Source organism: Vicia villosa, linkage group LG6 (genome assembly GCF_029867415.1).
Source record: "Vicia villosa cultivar HV-30 ecotype Madison, WI linkage group LG6, Vvil1.0, whole genome shotgun sequence".
Lineage (NCBI taxonomy): Eukaryota > Viridiplantae > Streptophyta > Magnoliopsida > Fabales > Fabaceae > Vicia > Vicia villosa.
In genome coordinates, this window is record NC_081185.1 from 129,639,019 (window position 1) to 129,657,520 (window position 18,502).

General features: G+C 33.4%; 1 protein-coding gene across 1 annotated transcript; it reads right to left on the bottom strand.

Annotated features, from left to right (window-relative positions):
• Positions 1–7,633: 7,633 nt before the first annotated feature.
• Positions 7,634–11,057, bottom strand: LOC131612367 (70 kDa peptidyl-prolyl isomerase-like). Its single transcript, XM_058884163.1, has 12 exons — positions 10,853–11,057; positions 10,644–10,730; positions 10,304–10,564; positions 10,083–10,157; positions 9,700–9,780; positions 9,277–9,468; positions 9,116–9,202; positions 8,903–9,024; positions 8,686–8,808; positions 8,452–8,598; positions 8,175–8,302; positions 7,634–7,875 (listed from the first exon to the last, which is right to left on the bottom strand). Exons 1-12 carry the CDS (start codon positions 10,980–10,982, stop codon positions 7,776–7,778), a joined length of 1,533 nt encoding a protein of 510 aa, XP_058740146.1. The 5' UTR covers positions 10,983–11,057; the 3' UTR covers positions 7,634–7,775.
• Positions 11,058–18,502: the final 7,445 nt, after the last annotated feature.

An 18,502-nucleotide genomic window follows, 5' to 3' on the forward strand; every position in this document is an offset into this window, starting at 1 on the left:
AAGAGCATGCATTGCTTTTGAAACTTTCTAACCCCAAATTTTTTTAGCATATCTTTTGCATTCAACATGCTCCTGGCTATATTCAGTACACGTCTATTGTTTCTTTCTATTATTCCATTGTGTTGTGGTGTGTAGGTTGATATGATCTCATGCTCTATGTATTCATCTTCACAAATGATTGGTAAAATAACAAGTGTACTATTTTGCCTTTGTAGTAATAAAGAGGAAATTTCCCGAATGTCGATCTCAAGGAATGCATATCACTATAGAGCTTAATTCGTGGTTCAATTAAACAAAAAACTTAAACTGGGACTTTGTTTGAATATTGGTAATAAGGGATACATAGAATAGAGCAAAATATAAAAGTGGCTTTTTAACAGATATGAGGAACATGCTAGGGTACAATGTATAATTTTCCCTTTAGCAACCTTGAGTACATATTTCTTCAACAAGTTCAAAATACTAATTACCATATCTTTAGGTTATTTTCCCCTAATTTCTCTACGGGAAAACCTTTGAACATTCAATCCTAATCCCAGTTTCCTTCGAGATTAGTGATGAATTCAAGCATTTGTTTTATCAAGAATTAACCGGTAACTATAGGGTATCCCTATTCCTAGGTGATATCTACTATATTCCAATCGTACAAAAACCCTAACAACCGCAATCTAGCTAATTGTTAATCGTATATCAATCCTCATTGGTCCGACAAAGAAAGCTTTATAATCCTTGTACGATCAAATTGAATATGAAAACATTAAATTAAAGAAATCCGAATTCAAATTCATTTACATAATCAAATCAGAGACACCCCCTAGAATTGGGGGGTTTAGCTACTCATATTGTTCAAAGAAAACAAAATATAAAATAGAGACATTACCAGAATTGAGATGAAAGTTGAGCTTCAATCGCTTTCGTTCATGAAAACCTCATTGTCTCCCAAACCATTGTTTTCTCCAATCTTCAATTATGTATTCTCCTCTCCAAAAAAGTCCTCCAATTCTTCTTCAAAACTCATTTAAATAACACACATACACTTAGGTCGGTTGGAAATACCAAAAACACCCTCGCAGGCCAACTACGGAGCAAAATACTAAAAAAAATACTGAAATCAACGTCGCAACCCAACACGGACTATGTCAGAAACACGAGCACCCGTGTTGGGTCTATGTCTATTTAATTTCCTTTTCATGTCTCAGGACGTGCAACACGACCCGTGTCAGCTGACACGGCCACCTGTGTTGCACCACTAACTTCCACTCTTTCTGAACTTCGTCCCAACCTTCCTTTTGACACGACCCATGTCAGGCCTCATGAAGCATGATTTTTACACTTCCTCTGAAACTCTGAGTTTTGCACTGATTTGTCTTGATTTATTCATTTGATCCACAAAGCAGTAAAACACACAACCAACACATAAAATGAAGAAGAAAGCAACGAAACGCTTAAATGTATAAAGTAAAGACAATTAAAATCAATAGTAAATAAATGTGTAAATACCACTAATCAACATAACTTAGAAAATTCGCCAGAGATATATTTACCTCCACCATTAATTCTCAATTTCTTAATGTTTCACTTACTTTATTTTTCAACCACTGGTTTAAATTTCTTGAATAGAGTGAATACATCACTCATGTTCTCAATCATATATATCCACATATATCTAGTGAATCATCAATTAAGCTTAAGAAGTAGTAATTACCTCCATTTGATCTTACTTTAAATGGTCCACACACATCATAGTTGACAAGCTCCAGTTTCTACTTTGACTTCATAGGCAAGTCATGTTTGAATGTCTTCCTTGTTTGTTTGGCTTTGTAGCATTCCTTGTAGACCTGGCTTGGATCCTTTATTTGAAAGAGACCATACACCATCTTCTTCATATTAAGCATGATTAGACTTCTAAAGTTTAAGTGGCCATACCTATGATGCCATATCTATCTTATATCATCTTTCATGATTGAGGCAAGACACTGATGAACAATCATGTTGGTTTTCATCTTGAAAGTTTTGTTGTCTTCTAGTGGTGCTTTCAAGATCAATGTTCCTTCTGAATCATACACCTTCATTCGCTTATTTTTCATCTTCATAGTATAATCTTTGGTAAGTAATTGACACGTGCTTATCAATTTACCTGTCATTGAAGGTACATATAGCACATCATAAATCATAACCTTTTGACCATCCTTTTTACCACAACTATGCTACATTTCCCTTAAGATGTGACATGTCTACCACCTACAAATATTATAATCTTTTTTACTGATTCATATAGCATAATGAACCAGTCTTTGCTCCCTGTCATATGATTACTACACCCATAATCTAGATACCAAATATTAATTTTGTCATCATAGATTGAGTGTTCGTCCCCAATATCTCATCATTAGAATCATTTCCTCTTGCATTTGCATACTTAATTTCTTCCTTATCTTTTGCACTAGAGGTTTTTTTTGGACTAATAATCTCTTGCATTGTGACTACACTTCTTTCATATTGAATTTCTTTATTGAGTTCCTATTTGAACTCCATTTCTAGATTGACTCTTTAATGATTTTAGTTCTTGTATGAATTATCATCAATTTCCACATTCTTTTCTGTTTCTCTTTGTCTTTGATAGCTTTTTTGTAGTGCCTGTTCAGCTACATTTTCTGCGTATGAACTTTTTTGCTTCAATGTCATCTCATGAAACTCTAAAACAACTTGAAGTTCTTCTAACTTCATCTCATATAGATTTTTGAAACTTCTATAGACACTAAAATGTAATCAAATTTAGCAGTCAAGGCTCTCAACACCTTCTCAATCTTCTACAAATCACATATTGTTTCACCGCAACCTTCATTTGATTTGTTAGCAGCGTCAATCTCGAAAAGAATTCTACAATTGTTTCTTTTTCTTTCATCTGAGACACCTCATATTGTTTTCTCAAGGGTTGTATTTTTACACTCTTCAGTTTTTCATCTCCAACATATAGTTTCTTCAATGTACTCCTTTGGTTGTTTCTTCCTTAATGATCTTTTAAAAAAGTCGTGAATCAAGAAGAGAGTTTTCCCATCTTTCTTCTTATGCTCTTTGTGTGGAGCTCTCTGACTATCATTTGCGTTTTCCTCCAATGCTGGCATGTCATCATTCACCATTTTAACCACATCTTGAAATTTGAATATGACTTTCATTTGTTCACTCCATCAATCATAGTTTTCACCTTTGAAAACCGATAGATTTGTAAAATTGATTCAAAATTGTGTTTCCATTTACCATTATAAAAGAATTTAATCTAACCGGACTCCGTGATACCAATTTGTTAGAGCAAGATGAGATATCTTAAGGATAAAGAAAAGATAAATGTTATGAGCTTAGAGAAAATGATGTAAAGCTTGTTCGATGGAAGGGAATTGAATGGTTACAATCCATCTTCATGCATTTAGTATACATGAAAACAAGCTTAGTTAATAGTTACTAACAAACTTAACTAACCATGAAAAACTTATAACAAACTAAACATGTTTGCTTAGTTAAAATACACTAACTTGCACACCAAGTTAAACATAACATCAAAACATGAATTGTTCACATAACAAAATATAAATATTCATTCCTTACGTTTATTCAATTATTTATCGGCAGCTTCTCTTCAAAGACTCCACAACGAGATGTTGCTCAAGATCAATGGAAAAGAGAAAATACTAACATAGGAGAGGAGGAAGAGAATACATGGATAAGGAACAAACAAAGGAAAACAAATTACCATACTGACTATTACAACGTCTACAAAAGGAGACAATAGCACTAGTTAATAATGATAAATGTGGCCCCAGTTTTGCGCTAAAGGTATTTGTTAATATATGCAATAAATGTATTCGATGATGATGAAGAATAATGGATGAAAAACGAAAATGCAAGGTTAGAAAAATGATAGCTAGTTATCATTAGAATTTATTTTCGTTTCTTATCAAATTTTATCTATGCTGGTGATGAATGAGTGCAAGGAATGCTTAGGAGGGGGACCTAGTGGTGGTGTAGGTGATAGTGGGTTGGTGAGATGTGAAATATTGACATGACGTGAGGTGAACACTATACAAACATTGGATAATATTGGACACACTTTACAAAAGGTCGAATATATATATATATATATATATATATATATATATATATATATATATATATATATATATATATATATATATATATATATATATATATATATATATATATATATATATATGATAAAAAAAATAAAAAGTTATCCAGGAGAAATTAAAACGCCGTTGCGAGAGAAAACTCGGAACAACAACGCGTTAGTTTTACAACTGTTCCAATTTTAGAGTACTATATCATCAATCAATATCATGATAATGATTGATGATGTAATACTCTAAAATTGATGATGTTGATCTCCTGTAAGGTGGCGTAGGATATACTTGTAAGGTTAACACTTCAATGTTCTAATTTGTTATAAAGTCTAAGATAACTATAGTAAAAAGTGGAGATAACAAAAGTGTACCTTGGATCTTACGTGTGTGCTGACCTTATATGTTAGATCACCTTAATTGGGATATATATGCATGATTGAGCCCTTTCATTGGACTTTTGGTCAATCAATAACAGTTGCCCCTAAGGCTTGTCGGGTGTGTACTAGTTGATTAGTCTTTTGAAGTTGTGGCCGGCGCTTGGTTATCATGTCCGACCATAATGAGAAATAGGAAAATCATGGAACAATTACAAAAGTAATGGGGAGCAAGCACATTAAATTCTCTCCCATCATCGAAACATCTCGCTGGTTTTTCAAATGCGTGTCATTAGGTTCGTATGTTAGGGTAATGGTGTTTTCCCATAGGACGTTCAAGTACACTTGACTTCGTTTGCATTTCTTAGGTGAAATCTAACCGTTCATTTGTAAATTATTATTTTCTATTGATATGGTCTGTTGCTCGCTCTCCTCTATATATAAAAGCTTATTGACTTATGGGAGAACTTTTGACATCTCTGAGAGTAATTATTATTTGTAAATTATTATTTGCGAGAGTAATTTCTTCTCTTCTTAGTAGTATTTCTATGAGTGTTTGCCTTTCCTAGAACAAAGTTTTCCATTTCGCATTTAACCTTCACTTTCTTTGTTAGACTATAGTCCGACCAAGTGCCTTTTTTACCCTGAGCTAGTTTCATAACATTCACTATTCAATTTACCATGGCCTACATAAATGATCATCCCATAAGATCGTCTAGAAATTATGGTGGTAGTGATTCTCCCCCCTTAGTTTAGGCAGAAGCTTATTCTAGTCCTGGTTCTTATCGCCTAGTTAATAATCAATCAGTTTTAGTGGATATACTTGTGTCGAATGATTCTAAGACAAGAAGGATTTCTAGTTATTTTCTTGTAAGAGAAACTTCCTTCAATGAGTCTTTCTTCGACTATCTTATTTCTGATGAAGATATATGAGGTGATCACGTAGTCAGTTATATACTTGCATCAACGTGGTTGCAGGAGATTCATCTTCTTCTACTTTAATTACCTTGGAAATGGGAGGTTGTTGTTTTGAATATGGAGGAAGTCCAAAGTTCATCAAGACTTACCACGCTATTTATGATCAGGATCCGAGTGATGTCGAGGTTAAGGATCATCTGGCACGTGGAGCTAAGTCAAAGGGTCTCAAATGGCTCCAACTCTTCGAGATATTTCGGGTTAAAAAGATACCTCTGAAAGGAGTCACGTTAGTGGAGCCGGTTGATGCAAACAAAAAGACATATCGGTGTACTTAGAGATATTGAGAACTTAAAGACGTTATATATATATATATATATATATATATATATATATATATATATATATATATATATATATATATATATATATATATAAAGAGAGATATATTTACAAATCATTACATGTTATAGTCGATGTGGGACTTATACACAAATATGAATACATAATCTATTACACCCCCGTAGTCGAAGTGGTAGGTTGACAGATGTTTAGGGTGGTCTGAAAATCAAAGAGAATTTTAGGGAGCCATTTGGTGAAGATATTGATAATCTGGAATTGGAAAGATATCATTACATGTTATAGTCGATGTGAGGTTTATATACAAATATAAATACATATTCTATTAATAAATACTCCATTTGTTCCATATTATAAGAGAAATTTACTTTTTAGATTCATTGAATCTAAAAAGTGAATTTCTCTTATAATGTGGGACGGAGGCAGTAAATACACATATTCTATTAGAAAGCCATTTTGTGTTAAGTGATCCAGCGACTGTGAATGCGACTAATATCATAGTCAGCATGCCTTCTAACAGGTCGCTTCTCCCTGTAGAATCAAGAAAGAGGATATATAGATATTTCGATGAGTGCTTCATTACTTTTTATGAATTTTTGTTTACCTGAATAAATCTACGGTGGCCCTTGTGTGAGTTTGAGGTGGAGGTGTTGAAGTTTTTAAAGGTTGCCCCCCACGTAGCTCCATCATGGTGCATAGGCTTTTATAAAGGTGTTTCGATTCTAGGCTGAGTATCTATCTTGGAAACCCTCATGCTGATTGTTCTTCCATCTCTTTACTGTAATACACATCTCTAGATATAATTTCCGCGATTAAGGACGATTTCCGAGGGTGCTTCGTGTTGGTGAAGCTCTGTACTCTAGAAGCCCACTCCATACTCTACTGTGTTCCTATTGGATCTTCCTGTTCTAGCAATGATAACTTTCGAAAATATTGAAATTTGGTCCATTTTAATCGTGAACCTCATTCGCATGTCGTTCAACTGGATTCTCTCACCCCTTATCATGGCCCAGATTGATGAATCATACAGTATAAGAGATATACTTTATGTTTCATCTAGCATGCACACAGAAGGGTGGATTCTTGACTATGGATGCAGTGAGAGTGATTCACCACATTTTGATCGAATTGTTTTGATTTTTATTTGGGTAATTATAAAGCATATGCTATCCTTGAAATGAGATGGATTAAAATTGCTATGGATGATGGTGGATGCGAACGTTTTTTTTTAAGCAAGAGATATATTCAATAAGAGAACTGAAGTTCTCAAAAGCAGTTACAGAGGCAACACTGTCAAGTGACCCAAAAGAAAATTACACGCCAAATACGATTTAGGACAAGTAAAAATAACGATTTTTACTAAACTCATAAAAATTGCAATTGGGTTGTCCAATTTTCCCAACAAAAGTCCACCTCCAAACTAAAGCTTTCACTCTCCAAACAATGTCGGATATAGTCCACCTTTCATTCCTAAACACTATACCGTTTTTTGTCGTCCACAAACACCAACAAGTGGCTAACCAAGTAACACCTTCTTTTTCCCTTTCTAACCAGAATTACAAAAGAATTTGATTTCCTTATGCAGTCAACAAGCAAATGATTTCTTTGTGTGATAAAGATAAGAATATTATGAAGGTCATCAAGGGTGCAAAATTCGATTAAAAATATTTTATAATAAGAACCGTAGTATTATATATAGGACTTGTGGCGCAGTTTGTCAAACTGCATAAACAAATATCATGTCTATTATTTGCACTTTACGTTTTTATTTTCTCTTTTGTTATTCATTGATCTAGCACTATCTAATTGTTACAAACTGTAAGGAAAACCAACTCGAGGAAGATCAGATTTTGAGGTTTATTTTATGTTTATGCAGAACTAAAAATACATAAACATTGTGCTAAAGATTAAAGCAAATAGATAATAAATACACACTACAAATATATTTATGCTTCAAAAGGAAAATTGGAATACAAATTCACTTTCTGAACTAATTCATCTTTGAAACCATTGTGCTAAAGATGTCAGCTTCATATTTATTGTATTCCCTTTGCTTCAGTTTGAGCTCTTTGTACTCAAGTTTAATGTCTCTGTTAACACACCATGCGACAAATAATTATCCACGGTTGAACATAGAAAATAAACTATGTAGCGTCGATACATCATGTTAAAGATTTGTCTGTTGTCCAACACATATCAATGTCAGTTACAGATACATATAGTTATACTATCATTTTCTTAAATTTTATGAATATTTGTGTTCTTGTCAAATATTATGTTGATGTGATGTCTATGTCAATGATTCATAGAAAAAACTTTTGTTAATGAAAATATGTTAGCTAATGAATATGCATAGATAAGGTAGATTAAAACTTGCAATTAATTGTACCTATTATTTGGATCAATAATCAGTGCTCTTTTAATGTCAGCTTCAGCTTTCTCCAAGTCTGATGTTTTAAGATATGCTTGACATCTTCTATAAAGAGCCTTAACATTCAAGGGATCTTGTTCTAGTACCTGTATCAAGACAGAATCAATTTAAGATTTCAACATTTTGCCGATCATTGTTAAGTGCTTCTTAGGGCTGTCTTTGAGGTCGTGTAAAACTACTGCACAGGACTCAAAATTTGTCACAGACGTGTAAATGCATTAGGATCAAAGAATACCTTTGTGCATAGCTTGGCAGCTTCTGTATACTCCTCTAATTTAAGTTTACAAGCAGCATTGTTCAGATTACATGATAGTCTCAAGGTGTTAGCGTGACGCTTCTCGTCGTCGCTGAATGTGTGATCAAATTCAATGTATTTTACAGCCTACAATACCAAATCAATTAAGCATTTTATTCTGCTTTAAGCGTAATGTAATATCAAAGGTTTTAAATTGCGATTACAGTAGCAAACCTTTTCATATTTCTCAGACGCGCGCCTAAAATATTGAGCCTTAAACTGAAGATTTCCATCATGCTTCTTCTGCTCACAAGCTTCTAGTTTCTCTTGAGTATCCATTTTCCAAAATGGTTTCTCCTATAAGAAGTTGCAAAAGTCGATTAAACATAAAAATAAAATAAAAACATTTGAATTGAGGAAACTCATATTAGCATTACACAGAGGAGCTAACCTTAATGAAATCAATTAATTCAACTTCATAAAAAAGTGTTTTTTCAGCATTGACAGTCACCAAAGCCTGTTCTGCTTTTTTCATTGTCATAATTGCTCTTTCTAGACCCTCATGCACTTGTTCTGAAAATAATTAGAACAGATTAGCACAAAGATTAATAATAATCAGAAAATAATTAATGAATCTGGTTATTGTATAACATCAATATTATACCTTCTTGAGTTGTGAACTCAAAAGGTTCATCCTTTGATCCTTTCCTATCAATAATTGTACCATCTTCTCCTTTGCATAAATATATGACTGTAGAAAATGAAAAATATTAATTAAGAAACTATATTGTGACTAAGATTATTTTCATTTGAGATATACGTTACCTTTCGCGTGAGATCCTTCGTTAGGACGATCAAACCCTTCGCCGGGTTTATTAATTTTTTTCAGTATTTTCTTATCTCCTGTGATATCAGTCACAATTTTCCATGATAGTAGCTCGAGTTTGATGCTAACTAAATTAGAATCTGGTAAACCATTAAGCTCAATGATTCTATTTGAATTTTGACTAAGACCATCTGCAAAATTATGACATGATATTAGTTGTGCAGATATATATATATATATATATATATATATATATATATATATATATATATATATATATATATATATATATATATATATATATGACTGCAGGGGCGCGGTTTTGAACTCGCAACATTCTACTTATTCACATTTAGGGGTGATATTCTGGCCATTAAACTGCTAGACATAAAAGTAATAAGAGTGACTTGTACTAAACTTACAGAAGAATTTTGTAGAAAGCTCTGCCACCTCGCCTTTTCTCATTGTCTTTACTGCTATGCTCATGGCTGGACATAGATATCCTAATTGAATCATCACAGAGATTGATCAGAATTTTATAGTTTTCAAACACTTGAGAAAATTTCAACAATAGCATATACTTAATGGAGCCAAATTCAGTGCAGTCGATGATTCATACGGTTAATAAGCACAATCTAAGCCGTTAGATAAATATCAGACGACTCACATTGGGACTTCGCCAAATGAAAAATTAAAATCCTCAATCCTTTGACATCTTATCAATGTCAGAGAGATCATTGACTGCAATGGCTCCTAACCGCATCAAATCTATTTCCAAAAACAAGAGCTTTATGCGTGAACTTACCATCACTTACATTAAAATCCACGCCTTTATCAGACTTAATAAGCATCCCATTTTCAAGCTTTGCTTCATATTTTACTGTTAAATTAGTAATATAAGGACAAAATCAGACTTAATAACCATCTCATAACTACATTTAAAATAACAGATATTTGTCCGGTTAAGTCAACTCAGTTGGTAGCTGTGCAGGGACATCAAATCCAAATGAACCATTATTAAGTTACCTAGGACTTCATCAAGCTCTTTTGGAGTAGCCCATCCTTCTCCTTCCCTTATCGTCTTTTTCATGATTCCTCCATCGCCCGTCAAGTCTCTGATACTACTCCAACACAACATTTCAATCTCAAAAACGAGAGTTGCATTCGGAGGAATCAACGGTGAAGAACCAACTTCCCCATACGCTAAGGCAGGTGGTATTTTGAAGATGGCTCTCTCCCCTTTTTTCATAGTAGCAACTCCTTCATCCCAACCTTTGATTACTTCACCTGCAACCAAATTCAAGAACATTGGCCTAATTCAACTTTTTCTCGCAGTACGAGCGCAATAATTGAGGTTCTTACTTACCTTGGCCTAATTTGAAATGAAAAGAGGAGCCTTTATCATAACTGGATTCAAGAGATGGTCCATTTTCAACATGTCCTCGAAAATGAACTGAAAAGTGAAAACAAATGCTGTTTTAGAACTCATTGAAATATTTAGCATGACCCCTTTTGTGAAATGGCAGAAACATTATGAATGAAGAAAAAGTGAAGCATATATGAGGAGATGGTGACCTTGAACTTCATCTCCTGAGGATGGAGTTTGCCAAGAGACACCTTTAGTGAGAATCTGTTTGGTGAGACCTTGATTTCCAATTTGGTTGAGAAGAATTTGTGAGTCTTCATTTTGGTGAGAGAGTGTCATTTTGGAATGAAAAGTGGTTAAGAAAGGATAAGCCGTTACTGGTTTCCCTCCTTTTGAGCCTTTCAGTTGAGATGAAACATTTTTCCTTACCACACACCATCATTCATTATTTCATAGTTTTTTAATAATAATAATAATAATAATAATAATAATAATAATAATAATAATAATAAATAATAATAATAATAATAATAATAATAAATAATAATAATAATAATAATAATAAATATATTTATTTTTTAAATTGATAAATGAAAATACCATTAAATCATTACATAAGATGCACAAAATTCAAACTACTCGATTATACATGACATTTTTGAATCATCAAATCATATTTATTAGCTGAGTATAAACTCTTTGATTGTCAGTAAATTCAATAAAAAAATCCATACAAAAATACATGTGATGTTTTAGTTTCTATTTCCTTTCCCCGTATACTTTTTTGAGAAACCTGAAACCTAAACGTTTTTTTATCAAATATAACTTTTGCAAAATTATAAAACATAAAATAGTATAAGGACTAAAAATAAATCTAATTTTACAATAAAGAATTGTATTTATTTTTATGATTTTCAAATAATGAAGGAAAATACAATTTAAATTAAACAGAAGAGTGTTCGGTTATGATGCTAGTAAATGGATGGGGTGCTTAAAACAACACCCTATTTCGTTATTTTCATTAATGGGTTGATGTAGCCTACTTTAATAGCCCAAACTTAAACGCCCAGAAAAACATGCCGTGAATCTTAATATGTATGGATATTTTTTATGCAATGGTTTCTCATGAACCCTGGTCTATATTTAGATATGAGATATGCATTTGCATTTTTTATAAAAAAAAAAATTGACTCCGCATATGCATATTCAAAGTCCTATTATTTTTTTTAAAAAAAAGTGATTTCGGATATGCGAATGACATGTCACATTTTTTTAGAAAAAATTTGACTTCGCATATGTATATTCGAAATAATTTGAGATATTTAAAAAAATGTAAACAGACACCCCCTCACTCTTTGCATTCTCTTCAAACACCAAATACTCCCTACAACAAAAAAAATCTATTTTTACCGAAAGTTGTATTGAAGACTCACACTCCACAAGTTTCATTCAAGCATTTTAAAAAGTTCAAAGTTCATTCCAACTTCAACTCAAAGCTCAACAAATTTATAAGTTTTCAATACTCTATATCTCAAGCTCAAAGTTAGAATTTAAGACAATGTGTAGGTTGATGTTATTTTAGTTCAATGTTAGTGTTTACATGTTAAAAATTGAATTTTGGATGAGTTAGGGCAAGAAGTGGAAGTTTCTCAAAAATGATTGTTCACATGTTATTTTGCAAGTACATATCCGAAATCCCATCTAACCAATTTCGGATATGCACTTGCGAAGTGCTGGACCATTCCCAAATAAAGAGGATTGAAGTCATCAAGTGGATGGTGGATTATCTGGATATGAATCAATTTATGACCGATTTTGAGTGTAGGAAAGAGCCAGGGCCGGCCCAACACTCTACGAGGCTTAAAGCAAACTTTGAATTGAGGCCTTTTATATTTTAATAAAATTTTTTACTGCTACTAGGAAGAGCATTAAATAATTTACAACAGAAGCAAAAAACTTTATCCAAATTTTGACAATAAACCAACCATCTTCTTTCACGTTTTTCTCCGTTGGACAACTGTTGAATATAAAGTGATGAAGAAAAGTGTCTTGCATATGCATCCTTAGGAAAATCTATATCGGCAATTTTTATAGGACCGTTCTTTACTAATAAATCTCACAAATTTGTGTCAATAGTTTGACGTGAAAGACGAAGAGTTATATTATTGGAACATTGAAAAAATGTTAAATCAATTTGATATTGAATTAATAATTAATTTGGAACGTTAGAAAGAGAAAGAGTCAAAAAGGCACAAATTTGAAAAGATGTGAGTTGTTATCTTACGTGTTTGGTTAGAGAATTTTTTTATTAGAATTGATAAATTAATTTAATTTAATTAATGGATGCTATTTTTTAGGCCTTAATTGTTTTGATTAAAAAAAATTATACAAAATAAAAAATGCACTACTTATTTACGTGGGGATTCTAATGCTATTTTCTAGGCCTTAATGAATGCTATTTTTTAGGCCTTAATAAATTCTATTTTCTAGGCCTTAATTATTATGATTAAAAATTTTTTTTCAAGGGGCCTAAAGCCCTAGCTTTACTAGCCTTACCCAATGACCGGCCCTGGAAAGAGCTTTAGGAGCACCACTTCATGGCGGCAACCAGAGCCAAAGATGAGGAGGATGCGGTTTTTGTTGAGTACTACCGCAGTTGTGCTTTGTATCCAACCTAAAATAAGGTATAATTTACTATAAACTTTCGACTTTATGTCTTTCTTTTTCTCTACTTTCTCTGCAACCAAACAATACTTAAATAAACAATACTCAAATGACTAGAATCAATATTCACCCTTTCTTTTCTTTTTCTTTTTTTTGGATAAATTCCGAGATTCATACAAAAACATTATAAAATGTTTGTTTATAAAGTGCTTTTAATTAATGGATATGTTTAGGAGTCAATAGTTTGTGAAATTGAAAGACCGTGTCAGGCACTATCTGATGGAAATATGGATTTCAAACATGTCCCCCAACTTAGCCAACCAAATCTAGTTGTGAGCATCTAATTATTTGATATGATTGCTGAGATCAGCTTAATCAAGTGTGTAGCTTCTAAATGATTGTTAAAAAAGGATTAATTAAAAGGGATTTTGGCGTATGACGTATTCAATATTTAATCTTTTTTTTTTAATGATTATTGAAAATATTCGACTTTGGTAATAATTTTCTTACTTTCATACCAAATAAGCAGTACCTGAAATATTTATATCATCCAGTATATTAATTTATGTTTAAAAATACGAATGATTCATCATTATTTTAAACTAAAAAATATCTTAGCAAAAACATTGGAAAACAGATCAACCGACCCCATTTTTCTATTATAAAAACTAAAGTGGATATACAATCATGTTGCAGTAGATAGTGGAGCAGGTGTCTAATGATAATTAGTCATAATATGCCTCTCAAGCATATTCAAGTTTTTAGTTTTTCTGGATATGATTTATATAGTTACTTTAAAAAAAAAAAAAGAAAAGATAATCATCCTTCTCTGTTTATAATAGCATTTTCACAACAAAATAAATAAACTCTAATACAATTAACATCAAATCTTTGAAAAATATATCATTTTTTTATCCAACAATAAGGATGACAACTGTAACCATTCTCAGCGGGTACTCTAAAAAATCACTCATAATGAATAGACTATAAACCTGTAAAATAGATACGGACATGAACACGGATAATTACCTACAGAAATAAGCAGGTATGGGCGCGGGTACGGGTACTTTAGTACCCAGCCCGCTCTATACCTGCACAATATATATTTATATATTTTTACTTTTAGTATTGTAAACACATGTATGCGTATCAATTTTATTAAATACATCACTATTAAACTAGTACTCGTTTTAATAAAAGTCTTTGTTTATTTCTTAACTCAACAATAACATTCTTGATTTTTTTAAATGTTGTTAAAAATTAAAATGATATGATAAATTACAATTGAACGATAATTTTTTTATAAAAAATGCGAGTAAATGGGTACGGGTGTACTAAGGTACCTATAGGATACGGGTACAGATACAATAATTGATGCCCATGCGGGTATGGGCCTGGGTATGGGAATTTTTTTTAAATTGCAGATATAAGGACGTGTTTTATAGTATCCTACTCAGACTCTATCTATTGCCATCCCTATCCAATAACAATTACTATGCTATCTCTAATAATAGTTTCTTAGCTCGGCGGTAGTTATCGATTATTGTATTAGCATTTCATAAGATTTTTTAATATAAAATTAAGATAAAAATAAAGGAGAAGAATTTATTTTGCTTTTCTCATAGAGAATATATTACCTCACCCTATGGATCTTTTATGCACCATGTGAGTTGTCTAAAATGCCCCTTGCTTCCGTAGATGTACCTCCGAAAGCACCATTTTTTTGTTTAAATTTTGTTTTGTTTTGTAGATGCACATGAAGAAGCTTCCTGAGATGCATCTACGGAAGCATTTGATGTTATATTCGCGTCAGACTCATCCCCTCCCCCATTCTTCACATTTTTCATTTCAAAACTCTCAAACTCTCTTAACCTCAAAAATCAAACTTACACCAAAGTTAATTTTTTCCTCTCGAGTTTGGCTGTTAATGTCAACATCAACGATCAACACATTGCAACAACTTCAAAACTCAATTTTATCGGTAAGTTTTCTAGTTTTTGAGTTGCTTTAGAGTATTTCCTGTAATAGAGTTTGAATAGATTTTTAGGTGTAGAAATCATTAGTTACTTTTAGAAACATAGTTTAGAGACAATGTAGGTATTGTTTGATGTGTAAAACGGATGATAAAGCCACAAAAATGGGTTCTTAACCCTCTACAACAGTGACCAGATGCCATTTTTGCGTTTTAGAGGTTTCAAAACATTCCGTAGATGCATCTACAGAACAAATGAAACATTCGGTCATTACGTAGATGCACCTATGGAAGAAACCCAGTTTTTTGAAATGTAAGGACAAGGCCGTCTCAATTTTTTAGAGGCCCTGTGTAGATTAGTTATGTTTCAACCATGACAAAAAAATTAGAGGCACTATTTACCTCCATTTTAATAGTGGAAAAGATTTACGAGACCCTATTTAGTTAGGATTTAATCGTAAAAAATTTGAGGCCCTGTGCGGTAGCCTGCCTTGCACGCCCTCAAAGACGGCCCTGTGTAAGGATAGGGATCCCCAAAAGTTCTACAACCACAACCGGAAGATTCCCCTCTCGTACACCCTACTAAGTAATGGTTCCAAGATGTCCTCTTAGCTTCTGGGCTGAAGGACCTTTGTCAGGTCGGGTTACACACAATACATAATAGGATGCTGATGGCATTTGCAGAGAGGTGGCATCCAGAGACTTCGTCATTTCATCTTCCTCATGGTGAGATTACCATCACTCTTGACGGCGTCGCATGCCTCTTGCATATACATATCAAGGATACCCTCCTTGGTCACAGTAGGATGACGAAGGAGGAAGCAAGTGAGATGCTGATTCAGGAGCTCGGGGCTGATCTTGATGACGCGTTTGAGGAGATGGAGAGGACCTGTGGGGCGCACGTGAGGTTTCACTTCTTGACGCGACAATACGAGGCCGAGCTCCTTGCGACATAGGCTGTTGTTGGTGACGAGGCAAATGCGGATATACACAGGCAGCGGGTGCTGAGATGTTACTTCCTATTTTTGTTAGGCACCTAGCTGTTTGTTGACACGAGCTCGTCGTACACAGACGTAGTTTATCTGTGGTACTTATCGGATACCGCACGTGTCCATGAGTACCACTAGGGAGCAGCTACATTGGTGTACAACTACCATAGACTCGAAGAGGGATTCCTGTGGAAGGCAAGGACTGTGGCTGACAGCTATACCTTTTTAGTGGTAACAATCTTATATCCTTCTACTATTTCTCAAAGTTTATTATATATTTGTGATAATATGTTTGATCCCCGTGTTTTTTTTTCAGGGTTGGATATTACAAATTATAGGTAGACTGGAGTTGCGTCGACGGGTACATCACGTGGTACTACAGTGTGTCACACCCACACATGATTTCCAATGCACCGGGATCACCACCAAGACCAACCCATGAGGAGATTTTGAAGACTCATCAGTCTCAGTTGGACCACACTGGCGATGTTCTTCCTCGGTGTCGTCAGATAGCTGCATTGGCGCGGGCAGACATTGTCGATGGTTTCTTCCCTAAGGGGTCTGATGGCCATGCGTGTAGTGGATGGTATCATTAGGGTGGCAGAAGAGATATTTTTCTACCATCAACATCGTGCCAAGACAGATGTGGCACTTAGCGATAGAGACAGAGTAGCTAGCAGACAGCGTGGTGGACGCAAAGGCAGGGCCAGAGGCAGAGGACAGGCGGAGGATGATGTCCGACACACACAGTAGTGATGTCTGTGATTTTTTTGATGTATGTATTTTTATTTCATTTATGTACTTTTATTTTGATTATGTATTTGACATTATGGCCAATGATTTATACGATGTATTATTTTGGTGTACTATATTTTGTTGTCTTTAAATTGCATTAATTTAATGTACTTTAATTTGAAGTTCCATTTTTGTTAAAAATAATTGAAATTTAGGAGTGAAATGCAGGTGATTTAATACATAGCATAATGTTCTGTATGTACATCTACGGAATACTCTGTTTTTAACATGTTCCGTAGATGTATTTACGGATGATTTGCTGAATTGGATTAATTTGAAATTTCCTAACGTTTATTGTGTTTTTAATGCTTCCGTAGATATATTTCCGGAAAAAACCAAATTTAAAAAAAAATGCTTTCGAATGTGCATCTACAAAAACAGATGACATAATTAAAATTTCGTCAGATGACTGATAGAATTAAGGGGTGTAATGAGATATTCTCTTTCTCATATCCTAAAAGTTGGTAGGTAGAGCGCATAGCTCGAATTGAAGTAAACTTCTGACTTATTAATTTTTTACTACATATTAGAAGTTTAACGAATACTCAGTGGAATGAATAATGAAAATTCCTTCTAATCTGCAGCGCTTGTATTCATATCTTTAAAGATTAATTAAAATAGGTGATTTGTATACACATTTATTCATCTATTTATTTATTATCTTTTCAAGAATCAATATGCAGAATCATATCAAGTAAGGAATTTTATATATTCAACTATCTTCTTTAGGCAAAGTTAAGTGTAAAAATATCTGTGATAGTATTGTAAAAGTTAGATTAATTGAGATCATACATTTTATAATAGATTCACCTCATCAATTTTTTTCTCTATTCTTCCCCCTCCAATTGATGTTCTCCGACCAATAACCACTCTAGTGGAAAGACACATTGCTACACTCCAAGCCACATATAAGTTATTAGAGATAACTTACAAAAGGTCAAATAATAGAGCGAATATAGCAAGTGCAAAGTAACATGTAATCTTCCATTTTGTATGAAGTATGTAATTATGTCTTTAGGAGCGTTGATGGATGATTGCGGCTCACGCCTTACTTCTTTTAGTTTAAATTGTTTCCATTATTTAAGAGCAAAAGTGTGTCATTCTCAAGTATTCAAATTCTTTCTCACTCTCACATATCACTGATTTGGGTGTTAGAACGTTAACCATACAGGTCAGTCCCCTCTCCATCGTATTGGAAGTTCAAGTCCACTATAGCAAGCATTACTTCACCGTTCACCAAACAATTCAGGTTCCACCACGGAATAGTGGTTCCGTCTATGGGGAACAAAATTTAATTTTAGCGTATTTCCACATCCTCCGATCCAGATCTTCAGATCTCTTCTCTTAGAAGTTCAAATTTCCAATTCTCGATTTTATTCCTCGAAATCTTAACTTCCATTTACAACATGTCCTTCCTCATATTCACCGACCATAGTGAC

Coding starts and splice junctions, on each gene's coding strand:
- LOC131612367 (XM_058884163.1), bottom strand. CDS start 10,982: ATGACACTCTCTCACCAAAATGAAGACTCACAAATTCTTCTCAACCAA. Junction 8,303..8,451: donor CTGCCAAGCTATGCACAAAG/GTATTCTTTGAT, acceptor GTCTTGATACAG/GTACTAGAACAAGATCCCTT. Junction 7,876..8,174: donor ATTATTGATCCAAATAATAG/GTACAATTAATT, acceptor GTGTGTTAACAG/AGACATTAAACTTGAGTACA.